This window comes from Ornithorhynchus anatinus, chromosome X5, assembly GCF_004115215.2.
Source record: "Ornithorhynchus anatinus isolate Pmale09 chromosome X5, mOrnAna1.pri.v4, whole genome shotgun sequence".
Classification (NCBI taxonomy): Eukaryota; Metazoa; Chordata; class Mammalia; order Monotremata; family Ornithorhynchidae; genus Ornithorhynchus; species Ornithorhynchus anatinus.
Window position 1 is genome coordinate 24,223,613 of NC_041753.1, and position 25,496 is coordinate 24,249,108.

At 59.5% G+C, this 25,496-nt stretch overlaps 3 protein-coding genes across 6 annotated transcripts; all 3 read right to left on the reverse strand.

Annotated features, from left to right (window-relative positions):
* Positions 1 to 1,629: 1,629 nt before the first annotated feature.
* LOC114807879 (tripartite motif-containing protein 10-like) lies at positions 1,630 to 9,165 on the reverse strand. The gene is made up of 8 exons (XM_029054650.2): positions 8,503 to 9,165; positions 8,293 to 8,406; positions 5,566 to 5,661; positions 4,873 to 5,106; positions 4,217 to 4,239; positions 3,728 to 3,843; positions 3,213 to 3,245; positions 1,630 to 2,189 (listed from the first exon to the last, which is right to left on the reverse strand). Exons 1-8 carry the CDS (start codon positions 8,806 to 8,808, stop codon positions 1,630 to 1,632), a joined length of 1,482 nt encoding a protein of 493 aa, XP_028910483.1. The 5' UTR covers positions 8,809 to 9,165.
* A 5,978-nt stretch (positions 9,166 to 15,143) lies between these two features.
* Positions 15,144 to 19,421, reverse strand: LOC100083159 (tripartite motif-containing protein 26-like). The gene is made up of 8 exons (XM_029055767.2): positions 19,255 to 19,421; positions 17,513 to 18,000; positions 17,054 to 17,149; positions 16,386 to 16,616; positions 16,182 to 16,204; positions 15,936 to 16,051; positions 15,632 to 15,664; positions 15,144 to 15,413 (listed from the first exon to the last, which is right to left on the reverse strand). The coding sequence occupies exons 2-8, from the start codon at positions 17,930 to 17,932 to the stop codon at positions 15,235 to 15,237; spliced, it is 1,098 nt and encodes a 365-aa protein (XP_028911600.1). The 5' UTR covers positions 17,933 to 18,000; positions 19,255 to 19,421; the 3' UTR covers positions 15,144 to 15,234.
* An 871-nt stretch (positions 19,422 to 20,292) lies between these two features.
* LOC114807958 (tripartite motif-containing protein 26-like) lies at positions 20,293 to 25,496 on the reverse strand. 4 transcript variants are annotated; one of them, XM_029054923.2, is made up of 9 exons: positions 25,432 to 25,494; positions 24,499 to 24,575; positions 23,610 to 24,104; positions 22,656 to 22,751; positions 21,697 to 21,927; positions 21,454 to 21,476; positions 21,207 to 21,322; positions 20,925 to 20,957; positions 20,293 to 20,770 (listed from the first exon to the last, which is right to left on the reverse strand). In XM_029054923.2, the coding sequence occupies exons 3-9, from the start codon at positions 24,033 to 24,035 to the stop codon at positions 20,595 to 20,597; spliced, it is 1,101 nt and encodes a 366-aa protein (XP_028910756.1). In that variant the 5' UTR covers positions 24,036 to 24,104; positions 24,499 to 24,575; positions 25,432 to 25,494; the 3' UTR covers positions 20,293 to 20,594. The 4 variants fall into 4 exon arrangements, with proteins under 4 accessions (XP_028910756.1, XP_039766883.1, XP_028910757.1 ...); XM_039910949.1 differs by having other exon boundaries at positions 24,499 to 24,645; positions 25,432 to 25,484; XM_029054924.2 differs by lacking the exon at positions 24,499 to 24,575 and having other exon boundaries at positions 25,432 to 25,496.

Consider the following 25,496-nt stretch of genomic DNA (forward strand, 5'->3'; position numbering starts at 1 on the left):
TCCCCAAATGGGGAGTAAGACTGTGACCCCCACGTGGGGACAACCTGATCACCTTGTATCCCCCCCCCCCCCCGCCCCGCGCTTAGAACAGTGTTGGCACATAGTAAGCGCTTAACAGATACCATTATCATGCAAGGTCATCGGGTTGGAACCAGTCCCTGTCCCACATGGGGCTCACGGCCTTCGTTCCCATTTTACAGACGAGGTAATCGAGGTAACAGAGAAGTTAAGCGACTTGCCCAAGGTAACAGAGCAGATAATTGGTGGAGCCGGGATTAGAACCTAGATCCCTCTGACTCCCCAGGCTCGTTCTCCACCCAGTCGGCCACGCTGCTTCCTAAAGATCGGAAGGGGGGAGGTCGGTGAGCCCTCCTCCCGTCTGCTCCCACATTCCTAACAAATACCGTAATCAGAACAATAAAAACACTACTGTTCCTATTCCTCCCGCCATTCACTCATTCGTATTTGTCAAACCTACTGTGCACCCAGCACTGAGCCAGTCAGTTGGGATAGTACAATGAAAAGAAGAATCACGATCCCTCTCCTCGAGGAGCCGACAATCAAACGTATTTATTGAGCGCTCGCTGTGTTCGGAGCGCTGTACTAAATCCTTACAGATCTAATGTGGGTGGGAGGGGGGGCAGGCAGAGGACAGAATGCCCAGAGACAATGGGAGCAGGAGGAATAACGCCCCAGTAACAATCAAACCATCCATCAGTCGATGGTATCTACTGAGTGCTACCTGTGTACAGAACACTGTAGTAAGCACTTGGGAAAGTCCAATATGACAGAGTCGGGAGACACGTTCCCCGCCCACAGGGACCTTACAATCTAGAGGGGGAGGCCGACGTTAAATGCCGAGGATCAGACAATCGACGGTACTTACCGGGTGCAGAGTATTGCACCGGGCGCTCGGGAGAGGGAGAGGGAGGAAGAAAATGGCCGAAAAGTGAATAACTGTCAATAGAAAGAGAAGTGAGTGAGATTTCCACAGTCACCTAGTCAAGTCACCACTGCAAACGAAGGCTACACACACACGCATCCCACTCGCTCGTGACGCTGTGACGGGGGTGGATGGCCAATCCGTCAAAAAAGCAGAGCACCGTAATGAGCGCTCAGGAGAGCACAGTACAATAAAGTTGGTAGAGACGCTCCCTGCCCACATCTAGCTTAAAGCCTAGCGGTCCCGGGCCTTCGTTCTTTAAAGCACGGGTGCCTGATGGGGCACAGAGAAGCGGGGACGGAGCCTGGCGCTGGGAGATGCTCTGCTCAGCACGGGGCTTGGCCTAGTGGATAGAGCCCGGGCCCGGAGTCAGAGGACCCGGATTCTAATCCCAGTTCTGCCACTTATCCTCTGTGTGACCTTGGGCAAGTCGCTTCGCTCCACCGGGCCTCAGTTTCCTCAAAATGGGGATTTAACACCTCTCGTCCCTCCTACTTGGACAGCGAGTGCCATGTGGGACAGGGACTGTGTCCGACCTACATAACCTGTACCTAACCCAACGCAGCGTTCGATACACTGTGAGTGCTTAACAAATACCATAGTGAACCCTTAACAAAGACCACGATTACGGGGGCGGGGGGAGGAGGAGGAGGAGGACGAGAAGGACGAGGAAGAGGAGGAGGAGCTCAGCTCACGGTGAGCCGACTGCCGCTTCCCCACAGCCCGAAAAAGGGGAAGATCTTCCCCGAGAAGGAGGCTGAGAAGGTACAGATCGGGGAGCGGGTGTCGGGGTTGGAGAAGGTGATCCAGCCCCTCTCGTAGTCCAGGGATACGCCCACCCTCTGGTGGGAGACGCACTGAGCCAGGCTGGCCGAGGACGACGAGAAGGAGGACGAGGAGGACGAGGAGGAGGAAGACGAGGGAGGAGGGTGCGGGCTGACGGACGGGGAGGAGAAGTCCAGGGCCCAGATGCCCTGCTGGGGGGCAATGGTGAACTCCCCCTTCCTCTCCACGGCTTCCCGGGCCACCCCCACGGCCCCCGAGCCCCGGGCCGCCAGCTCCAGGGTCACCTCCCAGCGGTGCCGCCCGGCCGAGAACCCCTCACGGGCCAGCACGCAGGGCCTGTAGTCAAAGCGCTTGGCCAGGTCCGAGACGGGCCGGGCCCGCTCCACGCGGGTCACGCGCTTCCCGTCCGCGGACACCTCCAGCCGCCCGTTGGCCGTGTCCGCGTCCAGCGTGATGCTCTCTGGGAAGAAGAAGAAGAAGAATAGCACTTGTTAAGCACTTATTATGTGCCAACCACTGTTCTAACCGCTGGGGTGGATCAGGGTTAATCAGGTTGGACCACGGTCCCTGTCCCACGCGGGGCTCCCGGTCTTCAACCCCATTTTACAGACAGGTAACTGAGGCCCAGAGAAGTTAAGGGAACTTGCCCAAGGTCACACAGCAGACACGTGGCAGAGCCGGGATCAGAACCCAGGTCCTCCTGACTCCCAAGCCCGGATCGTATCCACTACGCCACGCCAAGAAGAGAAGGCCAACGGGGCAGGGGGGCCGCGGAGAGGAAGGAGGCGTCAGGGAACAGGCAGGACGTCCCCCTCCATGACATGCTTCGGCACTGACCCTCAGGGAGGCAGATGCAGAGAGCTGATCGGATGGCCCCGAGCCCCCTGGATTGCCGGGTCTCCGGATTGGCTGGTTCCCGACCCCTGGGGACAGGGGCAACCGAACCGGGCGAATTAGACTCATTTCCCCAGGCCGCGTGCCCTGAGGACTCATTTTCCCTGCAGGGCTATTTGGGAGGGGACCAAATGGGTTTAGGAACTAATGGCGCCCAGGGCTTTTACCATTTAAAAAAAAAAAGTCTTCAGAACTGGGGCGTCCCAAGCCGGCCTGGGAACCTTGGAGCTGGGGATGGGTGAGAACCAACTCTCGATCGGAGGCCTGGAGGAGCCAATCGCAGCCTGACCAGCTGAGGCGGGGGGGGGGGGGGGTGTCCTCCCGGACCTGACTGGGGATTCGAACCCACGGCCAGCATCCGGGGGCTCTGCCCCTCTTGTGCTCGCTCCTCACGGCCCCCGGAGTCTCTGGGCTGGAGAATGGTCATCCCTCAGGTCCCTCTCCTGGGACCCTCAGCCCCCGCCCGGCCCAAAGACCCCCCAGCCCGACCCCCAGCCCTACCCCCCCACCCCCCCCCAGGACACAGGACCCTCCTCCTCTCTGCGGGAAAATCCCCATCTCCTCCTTCGCCCCTTCCCCTGGCTCTCACCTGGGTCCGACTCCAGTTCCTGGAGCAGCTTTCCTGGGGGGGGGGGGGGGAGAGAAAGAGTCACTAGGTCACCCAGAGGATGTAGTGTGGTCAAGCAGAGAGAGACCAGGCACGGGAGGCAGAGGACCTGGGCTCTAATCCCAGTTTTGCCATTTAATCTGCTGTGTGACCTTGAGCAAGTCACTTCACTTTTCTGGTCCCTCATATGCGAAATGGGGATTCCAATCCCTGTTCTCCCTCCTACTTAGACCGTGAGCCCCACATGGCACCTGATGACCTCGAATCTACCCCAGCGCTTAGTGTGGTGCTTGGCACATGGCAAGCAGGTAACAAGTTTAACAAATGCCACAATTATTATTATGATCATTGAAGAGGGCGGGTAATACAGTGATATCTATAGCATTTGTTAAGCGCTTACTCTGTGCCAAGCGCTGTACTAAGCGCTGGAGTAGACACGAGTTAATCGGGTCGGATCCGGTCCCTGTCCCGGACGTCCCGATCCCCCCCCCCTTTACCTTGGAATTCCCTCAGGATCTTCTGCAGGGAGAGAGTTTTCCGGGAGAAGTCACTTATCTTTTGCCCGGCAGCCAGGGAAACGGAATCCAGGTCCCGGGGCCGTTCCCTCTGGAACCTGGGGAGACGGGGGCAGAGAAGGGCAGGGGAGCCCGGGCCTCAGGTGGCTCGGGGAGTCGAGGGTTGGGCCCCCCCACCCCGTGCCCCTCGGCCCTCAGGCCGCTGGGTCAGCCGAGGACGGAGTCAGCCCGGAACGGGGTGGGTCTGAGGCCTCCGGAAACCCGGGTCTCGGGTCCTACCGACCGCCGCCCGGCCCCTGGCCGCTCTTCCGTCCCCCCTCTCTCCCCAGCCCCAGCCGGCCGGAGCCTCGGACAACCTCGCTGGCGGCAGCGAGGAGCCCACTCCGGGACTCCTGGGTCGGCCTCGGCGCGGGGCTCCGCTCTGCCCATCCCCGCCCCCTGCCCGCGCGAACGTAATATGGAACCACGCACCTGCTCACGTTTTCCTTGACGTCCTAGAAGGCAAGGAGGAAATTACAGGGTAAGTGGCCGGGGGTCCGTCCGGTGAATGTCATCCCTCAACCTACCCTGACCTTGCACCCCTGGGTCACAACCCGCCCTGCCCTCACATCGTTGGATCACAACCTCCTCACCGTGCCTCGTTCTCGCCTGTCCTGGCCCCCCGGCCCTCGTCCTACCCCTGGCCTGGAACGTCCTCACATCGGCCAAACTAGCACGCTCCCCCCCATCGGAGCCCTACTGTTAGCTCTCTTCCTCCAGGAGGCCTTCCCAGACCGAGCCCCCCCTTTTCCTCTGCTCCACCCCCCTCCCCACAGCACTTGTGTATATAAGTACGTATTTATCATTCTATTTATTTTATGAATGATGTGTACATATCTATAATTCTATTTATTTATCTTGAGGCTATTGATGCCTGTCTAGTTGTTTCGTTCTTCTGTCTGTCTCCCCCATGCTAGACCGTGAGCCCGTTGGTGGGTAGGGATTGACTCTATCCGTTACTTTCCAAGCTCCTAGTACAGTGCCCTGCACAAGTAGGCGCTCTGTAAATACGATTGAACGAATGAACAACCCACCCTGCCCCGGCACGGACCTTTTCTTCCCTCCACCGTCACCTCGACGTGGCTCACCTGCAGTCTCCGCTCCGTCTCCTCCTGGAGGCCCTTCTTCTCCAGCTGGTCGACCAGGGCCTCGAGCTGGGCTATCTCCACGGAGACCGTGGCCACGAATTCCGCCCACCTGTTCCGGATCTCCCCATCCAGCCCGTCCAGCCTCGCCAACAGAAGGCGTTCCCTCTCCTCCAGGAACCGACGCATCTGCTCAAACTCGGATACCACCTTCCGCCTCTCCGCTTCCGTCAGGTCCTGTGACAAACGGGGAAGACGCTCTCCTCCTGCCCCGGACCCTCCCCTTTGGATAATAGCGATAATCGTAATGGTATTTGTTAAGCGCTTACTACGTGTCGCGCACTGTTCTGAACACTGGGCTAGATCAAAGATAATCGGGTTGGACGCGGTCCCTGTCCCACATGAGGCTCATTGTCTTAATCCCCATTTTACAGATGTGGTGGACTCCAGGGACCAGTTCATCATTTAGTTCATTAGGGTATTTAGGAAGTGCTTACTATGTGCTAAACACTGGGTGATCAGATTATCACGGTCCCTGTCCCACACGGGGCTCCCTGTCTATCTTAACCTCTCTGCGCCTCAGGTTCCTCATCTGTAAAATGGATCGAGTGCTGATGTTAATAACGGCGGTATTCGTTACGCGCTTAGTACGGGACGAGCACAGAATACACGCTATAACATGGAGAATCCACCAACCAGCATGGCCCGAATCTTCTTTTCTCTTGCAGAACGAGAGCTCACGATCTCTTCTCTCTCCTTCTTTATCAACTGCACCTGGTGCAAGATACCCTTCTGGGGAGAAACAGGGGTTTCTTAACCAGAGGGTCGATGCCGGTAAGTGTCTCTCTTTATTGCTGTACCGTACCCTCCCAAGCGTTTAGTACAGTGCTCTGCACACAGTCGGCGCTCAATAAAGACGATCGAATGAATGAAAGTGAGCGTGTTGGAATTTCTCGGCCGAGCGGCGTTGCCGTTCAAAATTCCCCCACCCCAGCTTCAAATTCTGGCTCCGCCACTTGTCCGCTGCGTGACCTTGGGCAAGTCACTTCTCTGGGCCTCGGTTACCTCACCTATAAAATGAGGGTTGAGGCGGCGAGCCCCAGGTAGGACACGGACTGTGTCCAACCAGATTAGCTTATATCCGTCTCCCCCTTTTAGACTGCGAGCCCGCTGTTGGGCAGGGATCGTCTCTATCTGTTGCCGAATTGTACATTCCAAGCGCTTAGTACAGCGCTCCGCACACAAGAAGCGCTCGGTAAATACGATCGAACGAATGAATGAATGAATATCGAGAGAAGCAGCGTGGCTCAGTGGAAAGAGCACGGGCTTTGGAGTCAGAGGTCTTGGGTCCGAATCCCCGCTCCACCACTTGTCAACTGTGTGACTGTGGGCAAGTCACTTGACTTCTCTGGGCCTCAGTTCCCTCATCTGTAAAATGGGGGTGAAGACTGTGAGCCTCACGCGGGACCACCTGATGACCCTGTATCTCCCCCAGCGCTTAGAACAGTGCTCGGCACATAGGAAGCGCTTAACAAATACCAACATTATTATATCTACCCCAGCGCTTAGAACAGCGCCTGATACAGAGTAAACGTTTAACCAATACCATCGTGGGGAAAAAAAAAAAAACCAAAGAAACTACTCTGGGAATCAGGAGACCTGGGTTCTAGTTCAGGTTCTGCCCAGGGCTGGCTCACTTAGGGGAAGACTGCCCACTCACGTCGCAATACGCTGTGTCCCTACCGTGCCCCGGGGAGGAAGCCGCTGGCAGGAAAGCGAGCGGGCAAGGGAGGCTGTACTAGAATCACCTCCGCCTAACTTTTATTATGGTATTTGTTAAGTGATTACTATGTGCCAGACACTGTACTAAGCACTGGGGTAGGTCCAAGCTAATGAGGTTGGGCACAGTCCAAGTCCCACTTAGGGGTTCCCAGCTTTAATCCCCATTTTACGGGTGAGGTAACTGAGGCCCGGGGAAGTGAAGTGACTTTGCCAAGGACACACAGCGGACAAGTGGGGGAGCCAGGCTTAGAAGCAGGTCCTTCTGACTCCCGGGCCCGGGCTCGTTCCACTAGGCCGTGCCGGTCTCCTCACTTGGTCCAGAAATCTCATTACCGTGGCTCACTGGTCGGCCCTGAAGACGGCCTCCGTCCAGCGCAGCTCAACTGAGAGGCCGTGCGGCGCAGCGGCAAGGGCACCGGCTGGGGCTCAGGAGGCCCCCCTTCCGGTCCCAGCTCCGCCACTGGCCTGCTGCGTGACCTTGGATGAGTCATTCTACTTTTCCGTGCCTCGGTTTCTTCATCTGTGGTGCGAGGTACCGTTTTCCTTCCCGTGAGCCCTCGTGGGACAGGGACCGTGTCCGATCCGACCGTCTTGGAGGTAGCCCGGCACTTAGCACAGTGCTTGGCGCACGGTAGGTACTTAGCGAATACCGATTCCTCCTGTCTGTGACTTGGGAAGCAGCGTGGCCTAGCGGAAAGAGGCCAGACCTGGGGGTCAGAGGTCCTGGGTTCTAATCCCAGCGCTGCCTTTTACCTGCTGTGTGACCTGGGACCAGTCATTTGCCTCTCTACGCCTCAGTTCCCTCATCTGCAAAATGGGGATTTGATTCAGTGACTGTTCTTCTCACTTGGACCGTGAGTCCCATGTGAGACCTGATCGAACTGTACATTCCAAGCGCTCAGAACAGTGCTCTGCACATAGTAAGCGCTCAATAAATACTATTGAATGAATTATCCTGTATCTACCCCAGCACTCGGCATATAGTAAGCACTCAGCAGACACTATTATTGTTATTATTACTATGCATCTCCCCCACCAGAGTAAATCTACTGACCCTTCCATGCACTCAGTCCAGTTCTCCGCACACAGTAAGCGCTCAGTAAGTATCATTAATGGATGGATTGATTGATCCCGGCAGACTCCCCCAAGCTGAGGGCACGGAGGGTCTCCCAAGAGACCCTCTTAGCGGACCTGAAAGGACTGGGTCTCCAGTGGGATCGAGGAGCATCAATCGATGGTGTTTATTGAGTGCTTACAGTGTGCAGAGAGTTGTACTAAGCGGTTGGGAGAGTCCATCACAACCCTGCCACCTAGAGAGACCCTCTCTGAGCATCCTGAGAATTTCCCAATCGTCGTCATCCTCGTCAGTGGTATTGACTGAGTGGTTACTGTGTGCAGAGCGCTAAACTAAGCGCTTGGGAGAGCCCAATGCACCAGAGTTGGCAGCCACGTTCTAGAGGGGGAGGGTGGGGATGAGACCACCCTCTTCCCGGAGGGTCTCGGACGCCCCCCGTCCCCCACCTCAGTGGCTGCCCAAACAGAGGCTCAGGCGATCCTGACCAGATGCCGTAGGGGACATGGGACGCCAATCCCAGGGGTGCTGAGGCCCAGGCAGGCAGCGGTGTGGGGGCGGGCACTCACCCGGTAGGTTTGGGCGGCCTCCTCGATGACGGTCACCTCGTGGGACCGGTGCTCCCGGGACTCCCTGCAGACCACGCACAGCAGCTGCCCGTCGTCCTCGCAGCGGAAATGCAGCTTCTCGCCGTGGACCAGGCAGCGCCCACCGGTCCCCTCCCCCGCCGCGGCGGGGGCGGCCGCCAGCCTCGGTTTCCCTCCCTGAAGGTCCCAGACTGGGCCGGGCCCCTCCCCCGCGGTGGCGGAGGCAACGGAGGCCAGCCTCTGCCTCCCTCTCTGAATGTTCCTGACCAGGCTGGCCACCTGCCACGCGGGCCTGAAGTTCTCCCGCCGGATCCTCACCTGGCAGAGCGGGCAGACGGGGCCCGGACCCGAGCGGGGGCCCCTGCGCTCGCAGACCCCAGTGGCGCACGCCCGGCAGAAGACGTGTCCACAGTCGACGGTGACGGGGTCGTTCAGGTAGCCGAGGCAGACGGGGCAGGTCACTTCCTCGTCCAGAGACTCCAGCAGGTCCGAGGCCATGGCCGCCGGCTTCCGGCGGCTCCCCCGGCCCCCCTTGCCAGCCGGACCCCGCCCGAACGGCTGGGAGCGGCGTCTCCTGGACAGCCAGGGTCGTCTGGTGGGAAGATCCCGGGCCCGGGAGTCAGACGGCCTGGGTTCTCATCCCCGGCTCCGTCGGTTGCTGGCTGCGTGAACTTGGGCAAGTCACTTCGCTTGTCTGGGCCTCAGTTTCCTCATCAGTCCAGCGCTCCGTAAATCCGATCGATTGATTGTAAATACCTCGTTCGATACCTGATTCAATACCTGTTCTCCTTCCCCTCAGACCGTGAGCCCCGCATGGGAGGGGGCTGTATCTGACCCGCCGATCTTGGATTTGCCCCCTTTATTCATCCCTCCCTCCGCCCCACGACACGTATGTCCATATCTTGTCATTTATTTATTTATATTAAGGTCTGTCTCCCGCTCAGGACCGTGAGCTCGTTGAGGGCAGGGAGCACGACTCCCGGCCGGTTTTATTATATTTCACTCTTCCAGGTGCTTGCCCAGGGAGGGTAAGGGTAGGCAGGATGGGGGAGGGTGGCAGGGTGGCGGAGCCAGCATAGAACCCAGGTCCTCTGACTCCCAGGCTCTTTCCGCTAGGCTACGCTGCTTCCCGACACGGTTACCAGAGTGGGAGACAATGAGTCACGGCGGGCTTCCCGACGTCTCAACCCCCAAATCTCCCTCCGCAGAGGTGTGCGGTCCGCGGGGGGCTACGGCCCCCTCTTCCGCGTGAGCCGGACCCCCCAGCTTCGCTCGGCCCAGGGCTCTGCCGAGACCTGAGGGAGAGACCCAAGATGGCGGCTGTCAGGCCCGTTGGCTGCGCGAAGCCCACCTCCGCCCGGGACCCACCCCCTTCCCAGCCCTGCGCTCACGACGGGAGTGCAGCCCAGCTCCTCTGGCCTCCTTATTTACAGGGAATCCCTTACGATTTGCAGAACCGGCTCACTCTCGAGGGCTTTATGGGCAAGAACATCAGCATCCTCAGCTCTCACACTCCTACTTATCGTCGCTGCTCTCCCGCTACAGGCCAGCCCACACGCTTCGCTCCCCTGTCGCCAACCTCTTCGCCGTCCCTCGATCTCGTCCTTCGCTCCATCCACCCTTTGCTCCCACCCTCCCTCCTGCCCGGAAGGGATCACCCACCTTGCTCCCCCTTCACATCTGGCAGACAACCACTCCCCCCATCTTCTAAAGCCCTACTAAAAATCACACCTCCTCCAAGAGGCCTTCCCTGACTAATCTCCCCTCTCTCCCCCCTCTTCTGTACCGTCTCGACCTTTGGGTCCTGTGCCCCCTAAGCACTTAAATACTCCCCTCCTCCACCCCGACTACAGTTACATACATAGCCTCACATTTTTGGGGGTTTGGGGGTTTTTTTGTGTTTGGTTTTTATGGTATGGGTTAGGTGCTTCCTATGTTCCAGGAACTATACTAAACGCTAGGGTAGATACAAGCTAATCAGGATGGACACAATCCATGTCCCACATGGGGCTCACAGTCTTAATTCCCAATTTACAGATGAAATAACTCAGGCCCGGGGAAACCAAGCGACTTACCCAAGGTCACACGGCAATAGAGCGGCAGAGCCGGGATTAGAACCCAGCTCCCCTGACTCCCAAGCCCCGTCTCTTTCCACTAGGCCACGCTGCTTCTCGATGGCTTCCCTTACCTGTAATTTATTTCAGTGTCTGACTCCCTCACTGGATTGTAAGCCGCTTGGGGGAAATTGATTCATCGTTCATTCATTCAATCTTATTTATCGAGCACTTGCTGTGGGCAGAACAATGAGCTAAGCGCCTGGGAAAGTACAATACAACAATAAACAGTGACATTCTCTACCCACAACGAGTCTAGAGTGGGGGAGACAGACATCAGTACAAATAAATACAATTACAGATACGTACGTAAGGGCTTTGGGGCTGCGGGGTCGGGGGGGAGAGCAAAGGGAGCAAGTCAGGGCAAAGCAGAAGGGAGTGGGAGTTGAGGGAAAGTGGGGCTTAATCTGGGAAGGCCTCTTGGAGGAGATTTGGCTTCAGTAAGGCCTTGAAGGTGGGGAAGAGTGGTTGCCCGTCGGATTAGAGGACGGAGGGCGTTCCGGGCCAGAGGCGGGACGTGGGCTGGGGGTCGGGAGTGAGACAGGCGAGACGGAGGCCCAGTGAGAACTAGAGGAGCAAAGTGTGTGGGCTGGGTTGGAGAAGGAAAGAAGCCAGGCGAGGTAGGAGGGGACAAGGCGATGGACTGCTTAAAAGCCAATGGAGAGGAGTTTTTGTTCGATACGGAGGTGGATGGGCAACCACTGGAGTTTGCGGAGGAGCAGGGTGCTGTTTCCAGAATGTTTCTGTAGAATCATGTCTTCCGATTCTGTTGAACTCTCCCAAGGGTTCGGTCCAGAGCTCTGCCCGCAGTAAGTGCTCGATAAATACCATTGATTGATCGATTGGAGAAGGTCGGATGGGTTGGGGGAAGGGAGGGGAGGCAGGGAGGCCTGGATCTGCCCCAGAACAAACTTCCTCTCGAGGTCTCCCTGCCAAGCGATGGGTCATTTATCTGGGTCGGCAGCTGGGCCTCTGGGCGGTGAGATAGGGACCAGTGGGCGTCTAAATACCTAGACCTGCTAACGGCGATAAATCGGCCTCTTGGGCCAATGGTCGGGGCCACTTGGTAAGACACGCAATGAGATTTAACCGATTCGAGGCTTAAATCGAGAAGAAAACTAATTAATCTATCAGCGAATCAATGATTGATAGATTCATGATAGAACAATGATAAGCAGTGTGGCCCAGGGGATAGAGCACGGGTCTGGGAGTCAGAAGGACCTGGGCTCTAATCCCCGTTCCGCCACTTATCTGCTGGGGGATGTTGGGGAAGTCACTTCACTTCCTTGGGCCTCAGTTACCTCATCTGTAAAAGGAAGGCTTAAACCTGTGAGCCCCATGTGGGACACGGGCTGTGTCCAACCCAATTAGCTTGGTACAGTGCCCGGCATAGGGTAAGTGCTTAACAGAACAGTCCAAAAAAAAAATAAAATCGGAGGATTCAACACCTAGTCCCCCTCCCCATTAGACTGCGAGCCCCACGTGGGACATGAACTGTGTCCAACCTGATTATCTTGCATCTACCCCATCACTTAATTAGTGCTTGGCACATAGTAAGCACTTAAAAAAAAGCACTATTATCATTACTACTAGGGCACAGTACTCAGCACTTGGACAAAGTTAGCAGTAACGAGACATCGTATCCCCGGCCTCGATCTACGGCGGGGGTGGTCGGACAAAAATTATGTACGGAGTGAAAGCAGGAGGACGAGCAGGGATAAAGGTGGAAGCAATACAGACACATCATTCGATCAACAGTACCTACTGAGCACTGAACTCTGAGAGGGCACTGTACTAACCGATTGGGAGAGTAGAAGTCGGTCCGTTCATTCGGTGGTATTTGTTGAGCGCCTACCGTGCACAGAGGACTGTACTAAGCGGTCGGGAAAGAACAATAAACAGACGCGTTCCCTGCCCTCAACGAGTTTATAGTCTGGGCACGCTTCTGCCCTCAAGGAGTTTACAGTCCGGGCGAACGGGGGCGATGGACAATAAAATAAGTTCCAGATAGAGAAGCGGTAAGGTCTGGTGGAAAGAGCCCGGATCTGGGAATCAGAGCACCGGGGTTCGAATCCCAGTTCCACCACGTGTCTGCCCTGATTATCCTGTGTCTCCCCCAGCGCTCGGTACGGTGCTTGGCGCATAGCGAGCGCTTACCACCACCTGTCAGCGGTGGCGAGTCACTTCTCTGTGCTTCAGTTCCCTCATCTGGAAAATGGGGAGGAAGACTGTGAGCCCCACGTGGGCCAACCTGGATCTACCCCAGCGCTTAGAGCAGTGCCTGGCACATAGGCAGCGCTTCACAGGTATCAGCGTTATTAGTATTATTGACAAGGACATAAAAAAAGAAAGCCCGCCACCGGCTGCACTCACCCAGGTGGGTGTCCCAGGGGAGCTGTCGCTGGAAGGCCGGCGTCGGGCGGGGGGGAGCCGACGGCGGGTGACCCGCTGGCCCGCTAGCCAAGTAGTCCGGCTCATCTCCCTGCGGCAGGCTACAAGCCCGGGGCTCGGCCCTCCAATCAAAAACGCGCGGCCCGATGACATCACTGGTTCCCGGGCAGAACTCCGCCTGCCCACCAGCCCCGCTGGGGTGAGCCAACAGTCAGTCGGTGGATAATAATCATAATAATAATAATGTCGGTATTTGTTAAGCGCTTACTATGTGCAGAGCACTGTTCTAAGCGCTGGGGGAGATACAGGGTCACCAGGTTGCCCCACGCGAGGCTGCCGGTCTTCATCCCCATTTTCCAGATGAGGTCACTGAGGCGCCGAGAAGTGAAGTGACTCGCCCACGGTCCCACAGCTGCCAAGTGGCAGAGCCGGGATTCGAACCCATGACCTCTGACTCCCAAGCCCGGGCTCTTTCCACCGAGCCACGTGGTGGATGGAACTCACCGAGCGCTTGAGGCGTGCAGAGCACTGTCCTGGGCGCCCGAGAGAGCCCAGTACCACAGACTTACGAGGCACGTTCCCCGCCTACAGTGAGCTTGCGGTCTAGATGTCAGTGAACGGTGGTTTTTTGGAGTGATGACGATGACGCTTGCCGAATTGTCCATTCCAAGCGCCGAGGACAGTGCTCTGCACATAGTAAGCGCTCGATAAATACTACTGAGTGAACGATGATGATCGTGGTATCGGTTAAGCGCCCACTATGTGCCAAGCACTGTTCTAAGCGCCGGGGTAGATGCAGGGCGATCAGGTTGCCCCGCGTGGGGCTCACAGTCTTCATCCCCGTTTTCCAGATGAGGTCACTGAGGCCCAGAGAAGTGAAGCGACTTGCCCGGAGTCGCACAGCTGACGAGCGGCGGAGCCGGGATCGGCACCCACGACCTCTGACTCCCAAGCCCGCGTTCTTGCCACTAAGCCACGCGGGGCGCGGTACTAAGCGCTTGGGAGAGGCCAGTGCAAAGGCTGGGGGAAGCGTTCCCCGCCCGCAGCGAGCTTCCGGTTTCGAGCCCGGAGGTCCTTCCTCCCCAGCTCTTTTACCCTGGCTGTCCCCTTGTTTAGTGCTTACTATGTGACACACGCCGTACTAAGCACTGGGGCGGGTACGGGCTAATCAGGTCGGACACAGTCCGCGTCCCATGGGGCTCTCAGTCTTAATCCCCCTTCTAGAGATGAGTTAACCGAGGCGCAGAGAAGTGGCTTGCCCAAAGAAGCAGGGTGGTCTAGCGGAAAGAGCCCGGGCCTCGGAGTCAGAGGACCTGGGTCCTAACCCTAGCTCTGACGATCGCTCGCTGTGTGACGTCGGGCAAGTCGCTTGACCTGTGTGCCTCAGTTTCCTCAGCTGTAAAATGGGGCTTCGAGTAGGAGGATTCTCCCTCCTCCTTAGGCCGCGAGCCCCATATGAGACAGGGACGGTGTCCCGACCAGACTTGAGTCTACCCCAGCGTTTATAGTAATGTTTGACATATTTTAATGTTTTTTTAAAAAAAAAAGTATCAAGCCATAAAAAAAAAAAGATACTCTGGAAAACTGGAATGATCAGGGATCCTTCCAGGGGGAGGCCATGCGGCCGTAGGCTTCCCGTCTCCCCCTCCCAGCTGGGGCTAAAGGGGCTAACGGGGTTCCGCCCTGGCCCCCCCAGACCCGTCCTCCGCCCCGCCGCCTCCCGAAACAAGCCCACTGCTCGTTTACCCCCTTGGCCCACGAGCTCCTGGAAGACCGGGATCCCTTCCTCCGGCAGCTCCCGGGAACGGGTGCCGCTGGGCAAACAGTAGTCGAGCAGCTGTTGCTCCGATTACGCAGCCACCACCTCTGGGCCCAGCGCGGTGCTGTGCCACACGGCCGTCCCGCGGAGGCTCTCTGGTCAGGCCCCCCCGGCCCTCCCCTCCCCAACCGGGACACGTGCGACATGTACGGGGGTCCGGCCCCCCGGGAGCCGGGCTGGGAGAGACCCCAGTCGGGTCCCTAAGACGGGGCAGGGGCCGAGGCCCGGATTCCAGGTCGGGACCTCGGGCCCGATCCCCCCGGAGGACAAGAAGCGGAGCCAACTCGGTCACGTTTCCGAAATCGACTTTATTCTTGCTAGAGTCCCCAACCAGTAGCTGCGGTAGCAGAAGGTGCCAGCCGGCTCCCAGACTCCCACTCCCTCCCACCCCCACCGCCGCCCTCCGTCCCACCCTCCCTTCCTTCCCGGGACACGGACGCAGGCGTCAACTCCCCTGGCCGTCAACCGCGGGCGCGACAGGGGTTCCGGAGCCCGGTCTCGGCGCACGCCTCCTCCGGAGATCCCCAACGTCAACGTGGAGGTGCTGGCGTGGGCCGTCCCCCCGTCCGGTGGCCGGCAGCAGGCCACTCCAGAGCCTCTCTAGCGGCTGGGAGGCCCCTGGTTCTTGAAGAAGAGCGGGAAGGCAGGCAGAGAAGCCACGTTACAGGGCACTGGGAAGACATGGAGGTGGGCCTCGGGGAACCAGGAGACGCCGTTTGGCTGCAGGAAATGCAGGTCATTGGTCCTCAGCATCTTGGGCAGGTCACTACCTGGACCAGCTGTGGGCAACAGAGTCAGACACCAGCCCCAACCCCCAGCCCGGAGACACCCCGCCTGCACCTTCCTCCGGCTGGAGGCGGGCCCGGGATTGGGACTGTCTACATCTGTTGCCCGACTGCTGTACAGCCCAGTGCTCCGCTAACAGTAAGCGCTCAGTAAATACTACCGAAGGAACGAATGAACGGACGGAGGGGAGGAGGGCCTCTCTCCCACTCACCTGGGTCGGACTCCAGTTCTCTCTGCATCTTCCCTGTGGGGGCGGGGAGGGGGAGAAAAGGGGCGAGAGCTGAGTTCTGGCCCGGCTCCTTCCGGGAGGAACGGGGTCAGATCCTGAGCCCGGGGAGGGGCCGGGACGGGTGGAGCACGACGACCCCGGCCTGACTCCGACCGCGGCCACGTCACGTCACTGCCTCTCCAGACTATCTGCCTCCGGGGACCTGAGGGTGGGCGGGGAGGAGGAGGGGCGGTGGGGTTTCGGTCCTTCTAGAGGGAGAGAGAACATCTCTCCCTCCCTCCTTTACCTTGGAATTCCTTAAGATTCCTCTGCAGGGAGTTAATCTTCAGGGTTAAACCGTTCATTCTTCTCTCCATTAACTGGGAAATGGGGTTCAGTTTCAGGAACTTCTTCCTCTGGAACCTGGAAAACAAACCAGCGTGAACGGCAAGTGGACCTCGGGCGGAGGAGAGGCCCCCGCGGGGCCCGGGGCGTTGGGGGCCCGGGGACCACGTGGCCCAGGCGTTAGGGGGTGACGTGGGCGACCACGTACCTGCTCAGGGAGCCCTTGATGCCCTGGAAGAGAAGGGGAGAGATGGGTTAGATACAAGAGCCGCCTGCCAGGTCAAGCCCACGCAGCCCGTGGCCGTTCAAGTGAACGCCCACCCTGGCCCACCGCTGAGTGCTCGGTAACCGCCCTCTCAGACGTGGCTCCGGGGTGGGCCTCCGGCCCCAGGGCCTGCTCGCTGGCGCTCACCTGCAGCATTTCGGTCTCCTCCTGCTGGCTCTTCTCCTCCAGCTCGCCGATCAGCACCTCGAGCTGGGCTATCTCGGCAGAGACCGCGGCCACCATCTCCGCCCGGCCCCTCTGAGCATCCTGCTCCAGCTCCTCCAGCTTCCCCAACAGAAGGTGCTCCCGACCCTTCAGGAACTGACGGACCTGCTCGAACTCGGACACCACCTTCCGTTTCTCCACTTCTACCCAAGCCTGTGGGGCAGGGGAAGGAGAGCGGTGACGGGGGCTCGCACGGGCCGCCGGACCGGCCTTTGCCTCTGCTCCCCTCCCCCCGCTCCGCAGAGCCCGTGGACGGAGCCTTTCCCCAACTCAACGGCCGGGCCGGAAACCACACCGCAGGCAAGGCGCTCTGGGAGCCTTTCGCCGATCGGCCGCGGCACCCAAGGGGCTCGCCGTCGAGCGGGAGACAGCCGACGCGACCCGGAGCCACGTCCCCGGGAGCCCAGCGGAGAGCAGGTCGGAGGCTCTAAGGGCCGCTGCCACTGAAGCCGCCGGAATGAAGCCAGTCCGCGCATCCCCGGCTGAACGCTGCCGAACCAGACGGTCATCGGGGAGTGTCTGCACCGGGCCACCCCTCGCTACGTGGGGCGATGACAGCTGATTTCCCCCTACCAGAAGATCCACCTTACCAGCAGGCCCTGGACTTTCCCTTCTCCGCTAGCCTGGAAGTTCTGAACCTGGATCTTTTCCTTCTGCAGGGCCTGGACATGGAGCTGGATCTCACTCTGGGGAAAGACAGAAACAGAGTCACGCGCAAACTTCACGTTCTTTCAAAAAGCACCACGCCACCCCCGACCGTGAGCTCCTTGTCGGCAGGGATCGCGTCTAGCGGCTCGATTGTGCTGGACGTTCCCAAGCGCTTAGTGCAAGCGCTCCAGTGAGCACCTCCCCCATCTGGGAATGACCCGAGGGCCCCTCGCGGCTTCAGCGGCCACACTGAGGCACACGACTCCAGGAGGAGGGGAGGACCGAGGGAAGTTTCCTAGGCAGGGTGGGGTTGGGACCGGCCCCGGGCGCCTTCCTCGAGATGGACCCCTTCCCCCATCCCAAGGCTGGGGGTGGCAGGGCTGACGGTGGGAGTTCCTCACCTTGCAGGTGAAGACGGTCTCCTTGATGACCGACATCTTGTGGAGCCGGTGCTCCCGGGACTCCCTGCAGACCATGCACAGCAGCTGCCCGTCGTCCTCGCAGAGGAAATGCAGCTTCTCCCCGTGGGCCAGGCAGCGCTGCTCTTCTCCGGCCCGCTTCTCCAGCTTCAGGCGCAGGTCTTCGATATTCTTCACCATGTTGGCCGCCTGCCAGGCCGGCTTGATGGTCTCCTGATGAAATCGCAAGTTGCACACCGGGCAGATGGGGGGTCCTCTAAGGCCCCTGGACTGGCAGATCACTTTGACGCACCTCCGGCAGAAGATGTGGCCACAGTCGATGAAGATCGGGTCCTTCAGGTAGCTCATGCAGACGGGACACTTCACCTCATCCTCCATGGCTTTCAGCAGATCTGAGGCCATGGCTGCCGGCCAGCTGGTCTCTGCCGGTTTGACCGGGACGGGAGCTTCTCTCGGCAGGTCAAAGCCTGCTGCCGAGGCAGATCGGAGAAGAGGGGAGAGTTGGTCAGGAAAGCGGAGGGGTGTTTTCAGCATTTGGGCAGTGGATGAGAGAGACGAGTGAAAATTCCGCCTCCGACCTCCCCGGATCCCCTGGGAATAGATCCCCCCCGCCCCCCGAAAACCCATGAAGGGAAGTCAGAGTCAAAGCCGCCCGGTTTGTTAAAGCCCGGTCCCAAGTTTGGCCACTCGGACGGCTCAACTAGGGTCTTGAGATTCCATCTTGGAGCATCATCGTTATCATTACTCGAAGCCGGCTGCGCCGGGGAGCGCTCTCCCGGTCGCCGCTGCGTGGAAATCAAAGTTTCCCCCAATTAGAAGCTTCCGGGGTCCCCCGGGCAACGAATCCACTATTTCATAATGGAATTTTGCTATCATGGAATTAAATGAGAGCAAGCGTTAAGCGCGTGGCCTTTGCCTAACCAATCGACGGCACTTATTGAACTCCTTCTATACGCACTTCGGTCTCGTATTACAATAAAACGGACCTAACGGATATGTGACCCGCCCATAATGGCCCATGCGTTCCCTGCCCGTAATGGCCTACGTGCCCCGTCCTGCGCTAAGCGCTGGGCAGTCGCCACAACCTCTCAGAGTCCGTCCCCCCCCCGTGGTCTCCCTGCCAAGCCCCCCACCCCCGCCCGCTGAGCACCCCCGCGTCTGGGGGCCGTTTTCGCGTTAGGTAATAAAAATAAAATAAAATAAAGATCGGGGGGCGCGGGTCCGGGAACCTCCGGAAACCTCCCCAGGCCCCTCGGGGAAAGGGCCGGTCCGGGGCTCGACGCCAGTCGCGGGGGGGAATTGAGGAGAGGGAAAACTGAGGAGAAAAGAGGCGAAACTGAGAAGTGGCGACGCTGAGGAGAAGAGGAGAAACTGAGGAGAAGAAGAGGGAAAACTGACGAGAGGGGAAACCGAGAAGAGGCGAAGTTGCGAGAAGCTGAGGAGAAACTGAGGAGAAGAGGCGAATCTGAGGAGAAGAGGAGAAAGTGAGAAGAGACGAAGCTGAGGAGAAGAGGCGAAACTGAGAAGTGGAAAAACTGAAGGGAAACTGAGGAGAAAACTGGGGAAACTGGGGGAAGAGGCATAACTGACAACGAGAAGACGGAAAACTGTCAAGACGAGGCGAGACCGGGGCGAAACTCCTCCCGCGGGGAAAACGGGGGGTCGAGGCCGGGGGCGGGCCCAGGCGGAGGGATCCCCTCGCGGGCCGCGGCCCCCGCACTCACCGATCTCCGGCGGCGGACGAGCGGCGGCGGAGTGGGAGCGGCGGATGGGAGCAACGGCCTCAGCCTCCCGGGGCCACCTGGAACGGCGGCGAGTGCAGGCGCGCGCGCGAGAGGGAGAGCGGTTGGTCCGCTCGGGAGCGCCGCTGTCCAATAGGAAGGCTGTCTCCGCCCGGGACCGTCGATTCTCCTCACGAGCCCGAGCCCCATTGCCGGCCTCTTCGATGACTGCGGCTCGGCTCGGCTCGGCCCCGGTCCCCGCCTCACGCGGGGCTCGCGGCCTGAGGAGGCGGGAGGGTCCTGCGCACACTAAGCGCTCAATAAACACGATCGAAGGACCCAGTGCTCAGTCAACACCACTGATTGGTCGACGGAGCCCGGGGAGGGGCGGGAGCCGAGGCGGAGTCGGGGACCCCGGTGGAGGAGTCGGGCGGGATCTGAGGGTCACGAGGGCGGGGAAGTCTCGACGAGGGGCATCCGCGGGTACAGGGTACATGTCGACCGGACCTCGGCGGGCGGAGAGGAGGTCCTCATCATCCCGGCCGACACCGGCACGACGAACCCGCCACCGCAGATGAGGGCGGTCGGGGCCAGGCGGGCAGAGGGGAGGCCCGGGGCCCCGGTTTCGATGCCTATTTTCACATCGGGGCTTGTTTTCCTCAGGGACGATCACCTTTCTGAGGCCAAGGGCGAGGATGCCCCCCCTCGCCCCGACCCATTTCCCCGTAAAGACCTCGAGGCCCAGAGCAGGAAGCGGAGGGTGGAGCCGGACCGCCGGGCCGTGGAGTCTCGGGTAGAGCGGGGCGGCGGGGACAGCGGTGAAGACTTGGGGGCCAGAGTCGTCCCCCCGCCTCCGGAGAGGGTGCCGGGCGGTACGGTTCCGGTTCCAGACTCCGGCCCGTCAGCCTGAGCCGTGATCTGCCCCTGGGGGGGGGGGCGGGGGAGAAGGGCGAGAGTCCGTGAAGGGGAAGAGGAGATCCAGGTTCGGGGCCGGGACCTCGGGCCGGAATCCCCGGAAGACAGGAGGCGAAGCAAACCCAGTCACGTGTCAGAAATAGACTTTATTCTTGCTAGAGTCCCCAACCAGTAGCTGTGGTAGCAGAACGTGCCAGCCGGCTCCCAGACTCCCACTCCCTCCCACCCCCGCCACCCTCCATCCTCGCTTCCTTCCCGGGACACAGATGCAGGCGTTAACTCCCCTAGGCCATCAAATGCGGGCATGACAGGTGTTCTGGAGCCTGGTCATGGCGCACGGCCCCTCCAGGTATCCCCAACATCAACATGGAGGAGCGAGCGTGGGCTGTGTCCCCGTCCGGTGGCCAGCGGGACACCCCGGAGCCCCTCTAGCGGTTGGGAGGCCCCTGGTTCTTGAAGAAGTGCGGGAGACCAGGCATAGGTGAAGGGTTGGAGGGGCCTGAGAAGGAATGAAAGGGACCCTCCAGGAACCAGGAGACGCTGTTTGATCGGAGATGTAGGTCACTCATCTTCAGATTCTGGGACGGGTCGCCGCCTGGACCGGCTGCAGAAGACAGAGTCAGAGGCCGGCCCCGTCGCCCCCGTCTCCTCCCCGGGGCAAGTAACCTGGTCGCTCCTCGGCGACCCCCTGCTGGCCCCCACCTTCAACCCTGGAACGATCACACCCAGATCTCCTCACCCCTCCTACCCCCTCTCACCTAGGTCAGACTCCAGTTCTCTCTGCAGCTTCCCTGGGGGGGCGGGGGAGAAAAGGGGTGAGAGCTGAGTTCTGTCCCGGTTCCTTCCGGGAGGAACGGGGTCAGATCCTGGAAAACGAGGACCCCGGCCTAACTCCGACCGCGGCCATGTCACGTCACTGCCTCTCCAGACTCCCTGCCTTCCGGCACCTGGGGATGGGAGGGGAAGGGGACGTGGGGGGGGGGATGTGTCTCAGTCTCTCTACAGGGAAAGAGAATATCTCTTCTCCTTCCCACCTTTACCTTGGAATTCTTTGAAATTCTTCTGCAGGGAATTAATCTTCACAGTTAAGCCGTTCACTTTTCTCTCCATTAACTGGGAAACAGGATTCAGTTTCAGGAATTTCTTCTGCTGGAATCTGGAAAACAAACTAGCATGAATGGCGAGTAGACCTCGGGCGGAGGAGAGGCCCCCTTGGGGCCCGGGGGGTCGGGGGGCCGGGGGCCATGTGGCTTAGGCGTTAGGGGGGTGATGCGGGCGACAACGTACCTGCTCACGGAGCCCTTGACGCCCTGGGAGAGAAGGGCAGAGATCGGTTAGATACAGAACCGCCTACCAGGTCAAGTCCACGCAGCCTGTGGCCGTTCGAGTGAATGCCCACCCTGGCCGACCGTTCAGCACAGCACCCTGCACCCACCGGGTGCTCCGTAACGGCCCTCCCGCCCCCTCCTCCCACAGCATTCCTTCTCAGAGGTAGCTCCTGGGTGGGCCGGCTGGCCAGCCAGCGCTCACTTGCAGCAGTTCAGCCTCCTCCTGCTGACTCTTCTCCTCCAGCTCGGTGATGAGGGCCTCAAGCTGCGCTAACTCGGCGGAGGCCGCGGCCACCAACTCCTCCCGGCCCTTCCGGATGTCCTGCTCCAGCTCCTCCAGCTTCCCCAGCAGGAGGTGCTCCCGCCCCTCCAGGAACTGATGGATCTGCTCAAACTCGGACACCATCTTCCGCCTCTCGACTTCCATCCGGCCCTGGGCGGCACATGGAGGAGAGCGGTGACAGGTGAGAAGCCGTGCGGTCTGGGAGTTGGATGACCTGGGTTCTAAATCCCGGCGCTGACGAATGCTTGCCTCGCGATCCTGGGAAAGTCACTTAACCGCTCGGTGTCTCGGTTTCCTCATCGGTAAAATGGGGATCAAATACCCTCTCTCCCTCTTACTTAGACCGTGAGCCCCTTGTGGGGCAGGGACTGTGTCCAACCCGATTAGCTCGGATCTACCCCAGTGCTTAGTACAATTTGCCACACACGCTTAACGAATACTTATTTTAAAAAAAAAAAAAGGTGGCTCGGACCAACCCCTCTGGGCCACCGAACAGGCCCTTGGTTCTGCTCCCTGGCCTAAGGTGGGACCTCCCGGAGGGCATGGACAAAGCCTTTCCCAACTCAACAGCCAGGCTGAAACCATACACGGGCAAGGCACGTTGGGGGCCTTTCGCCCATCGGCTGTGGTAATTTCGCCGTCAAACGGGAAATAGCCAACGAGACCTGGAGTCACGCCCCCAGGGGCCCGGCAAGAAGCAGCTTGGAGGCTGTAAGAGTTTCTGCCACTGCAGCCGGAGTGATGTAATAACGGGGTCCGCCTAGCCTCGGTCAAAAACCACGGGACCGAAGCTACTGGAGAATGTTTCTACCATCTCGCTAGGTGGGGAAAAAAAACGCAAACTCTTTTTACATCCGGCCCCAGGGGATCCCCCTTACCATCAGAGCCTGGGTTTTCCTTTCTCCAACAGCCTGAAAGCCCCGAAGCTGGCTTCTCTCCTTCTGCAAGGTCTGGACATGAATCTGGATCTCGTTCTGGAGAAAGAGAAAGAGAGATGGAGCGAGTCTAGTCAGGATCCCGAGTGTTCAAACTCCTCCCGAGTTTTGAGAGGAACGTCTTCAAGTGGAGACCCCACCCCCCGCCCCCGCCTCCCATTTTCACTCCCAGGAATCCCAGAGCATCCGTTCAGGGGCCAGGGACGCCTCTACAGGTCGAGGGGGTGCTGGTTTGGGGCAGTGATCCTGATTGTGGGCAGGGAGACAAGGAGGGCCGTTGGCTGTAGTTCCACACCTAAGGGGAGTGGTGGCGGAGGGAAGGTTTTCTAGGGAAAGTGGGGCTGAGATGGGCCCTCTGTCCCGCCGAGGGAGGGCTTAGTGGAAAGACCCCGGGGCCTAGGAGTCAGGGGGCCTAGGTTCCAATCCTGGCCACCACTTGTCTACTGTGTGAGACAGTCATAAAAGCTCTCTGTGCCTCCGTTCCCTCATTCGTAAAATGGAGATTCAGTACCTGTTCTCCCTCCTACTTAGACCGTGAGACCATTTTTTTTAAATGGTATTTGTTAAGTGTTTACTATGTGCCAGGCACTGTACTAAATCCTGGGGTAGACACAAGCTAATCAGGCTGGACACAGTCCATGTCCATCTGGGGTTCAAAGTCTTAATCCCCATTTTACAGATGAGGTAACTGAGGCACAGAGCAGTGACGTGTGTTGCCCTAGGTTACACAGTAGAGAAGTGGGACCGGATTATCTCTTACCTACCCCGGCGGCGGAACGGTGCCCGACCACAGTAGTGGTAAATGCTATACAATTGCCATCATATTAATAATATTCCCCGTGCCCTGACCGGGATCTAGAGGGGTGATCGGGCCCCAGGATGGAGGAAGCTCCTCACCTTGTAAGCTTGGATGGCCTCCTTGATGACCGACACCTTGTGGAGCCGGTGCTCCCGGGACTCCCTGCAGACCACGCAGAGCAGCTGCCCGTCGTCCTCGCAGTGGAAATGCAGCTTCTCCCCGTGGGTCACGCAGCGCTGCTCTTCTCCGGTCTGCTCCTCGAGATTGAGGCGCAGGTCTTTGATACCCTTCACTATGTTGGCCGCCTGCCAGGCCGGCTTGACGGTCTCCTGCCGAAATCTGGTTTTGCAGAGGGGGCAGGAGGGGCCCTCCCCTAGGGGCAGGCTCCTGGGCTCACAGATCACGTTGACACACCCCCGGCAGAAGATGTGGCCACAGTCGATGAAGATCGGGTCCCTCAGGTAGCTGAGGCAGATGGGACACATCACCTCCTCTTCCATGGCCTTCAGCAGATCTGAGGCCATGGCTGCCGGCCAGCCAGCCCCGGCCGGCTTGGGTGGAGACGGGAGCCGCTCTCTCTAGGCTAAACCTAGCTGTGGGAACACGTTGGAGCAAGAGAGGGAGGGTCAGGAGGTCAGGGGGGCGGTTTTCGGCGGCCGGGGAGCGGGAAGAGCAACGAACTATAGAGCCCGTGGCCAGAACACCGCCCCGGGGGGGTCAGAAGACCTGGCATCTAATCCCGGACCTGCCACCTGCCCGCTGTGCGATCTGGGGTAAGTCCCTTCACTTCTCTGGGTCTCGGTTTCCTCATCTGTAACACGGGGATTACATACCTGTCCTCCTTCCCTTAGACCGTGAGCCTGGGCCCAACGTTTGTATCGAATCTAGTACGGCGCTCGGTACGGAGTAAGCACTTAGCGATTATTAAGTAAAAAGTAAAAACGGTAATTAAAAAAATCCAGTTCAACTAATCCCGCTGCATCTCACCTTGAAAATTGCCAAAGAATACAGGACGGCCTTCAACGGTCCCCGCTCGAGTGCGGCTCGGGCGTCTCCACTGGAGGCTTTGAATTCCACAATCAGTTACCGTACAGAGGCGGTGGGGACTACGCGGGGCAGGCTTCCGGCCGGTGCCTGCTGGAATTCAAGCTTTCTCCGAACGAGACGCTTTCGGGCGGCTCTATTCCGGAGGGGCCCCCCCCCCCCCCCCCACAAAAAACCGGAGAGGTATGGAGAAGGGAGGAGATGGACTCTTATTTCCTGCGATTCTTAGGGGTCGGACCGTTGGGTTTGAAATACCGATGACTATTTCTGAAGCGCTAGGAGAGCCGGGGTAGAAACGAGATCATCGAACGCCCAAAGGGGATCACGGCTGAGGTAGAAGGGAAAACAGGGGTTGGATCCCAACTCTGCAGGTGAGGGGACCGACGCCTAGATAGGTGGTAGAGCCGGGGTGAGAACTCGGATTCCCGTGAGAACTCCCGGGCGGGGCCTCTATCCGCCAACCCGCTACATTTCTTAAAGATCTGAGGAGAAAGCGGTTGAAAATGCCAAGTCCTTCCGGGCTGGCGTCTCCTCCAGCTTCTCCTGCCGCCGCCGACGGTGATCCTCGGCCGGGCTCCCCTCCCCACCCCACCCCCGCCCACCGCCCGAGGGGGTCGCTTCTTCCTCGGCGCCTCGCCTGAGGCGACCCCCACCCCCGCCCTCGCCAGGCCACTCCCGTTTGCCCATTTAGTCACGCGGCAATAACGGCCGAAGGCCGCTGGCCGCTCTCCCCTCCCCTGAGGCGCCTCCCGGCGCGCCGCCCGCCGAGCGCCGGTCCGGGGCCCCTCGGGGCCCCTCGGGGGCAACTGAGGAAGGGGGACGGGAGGGCGGGCCGTCCGTTCGCGGCCCCGAGGGCCCTCCGCTCCCCGGACTCACCCCATCGAGCCTCCCTCGAACCTGGCCTCGACTGAGGCGTCGCCGACCCCCGCTCGGCCAGCAAC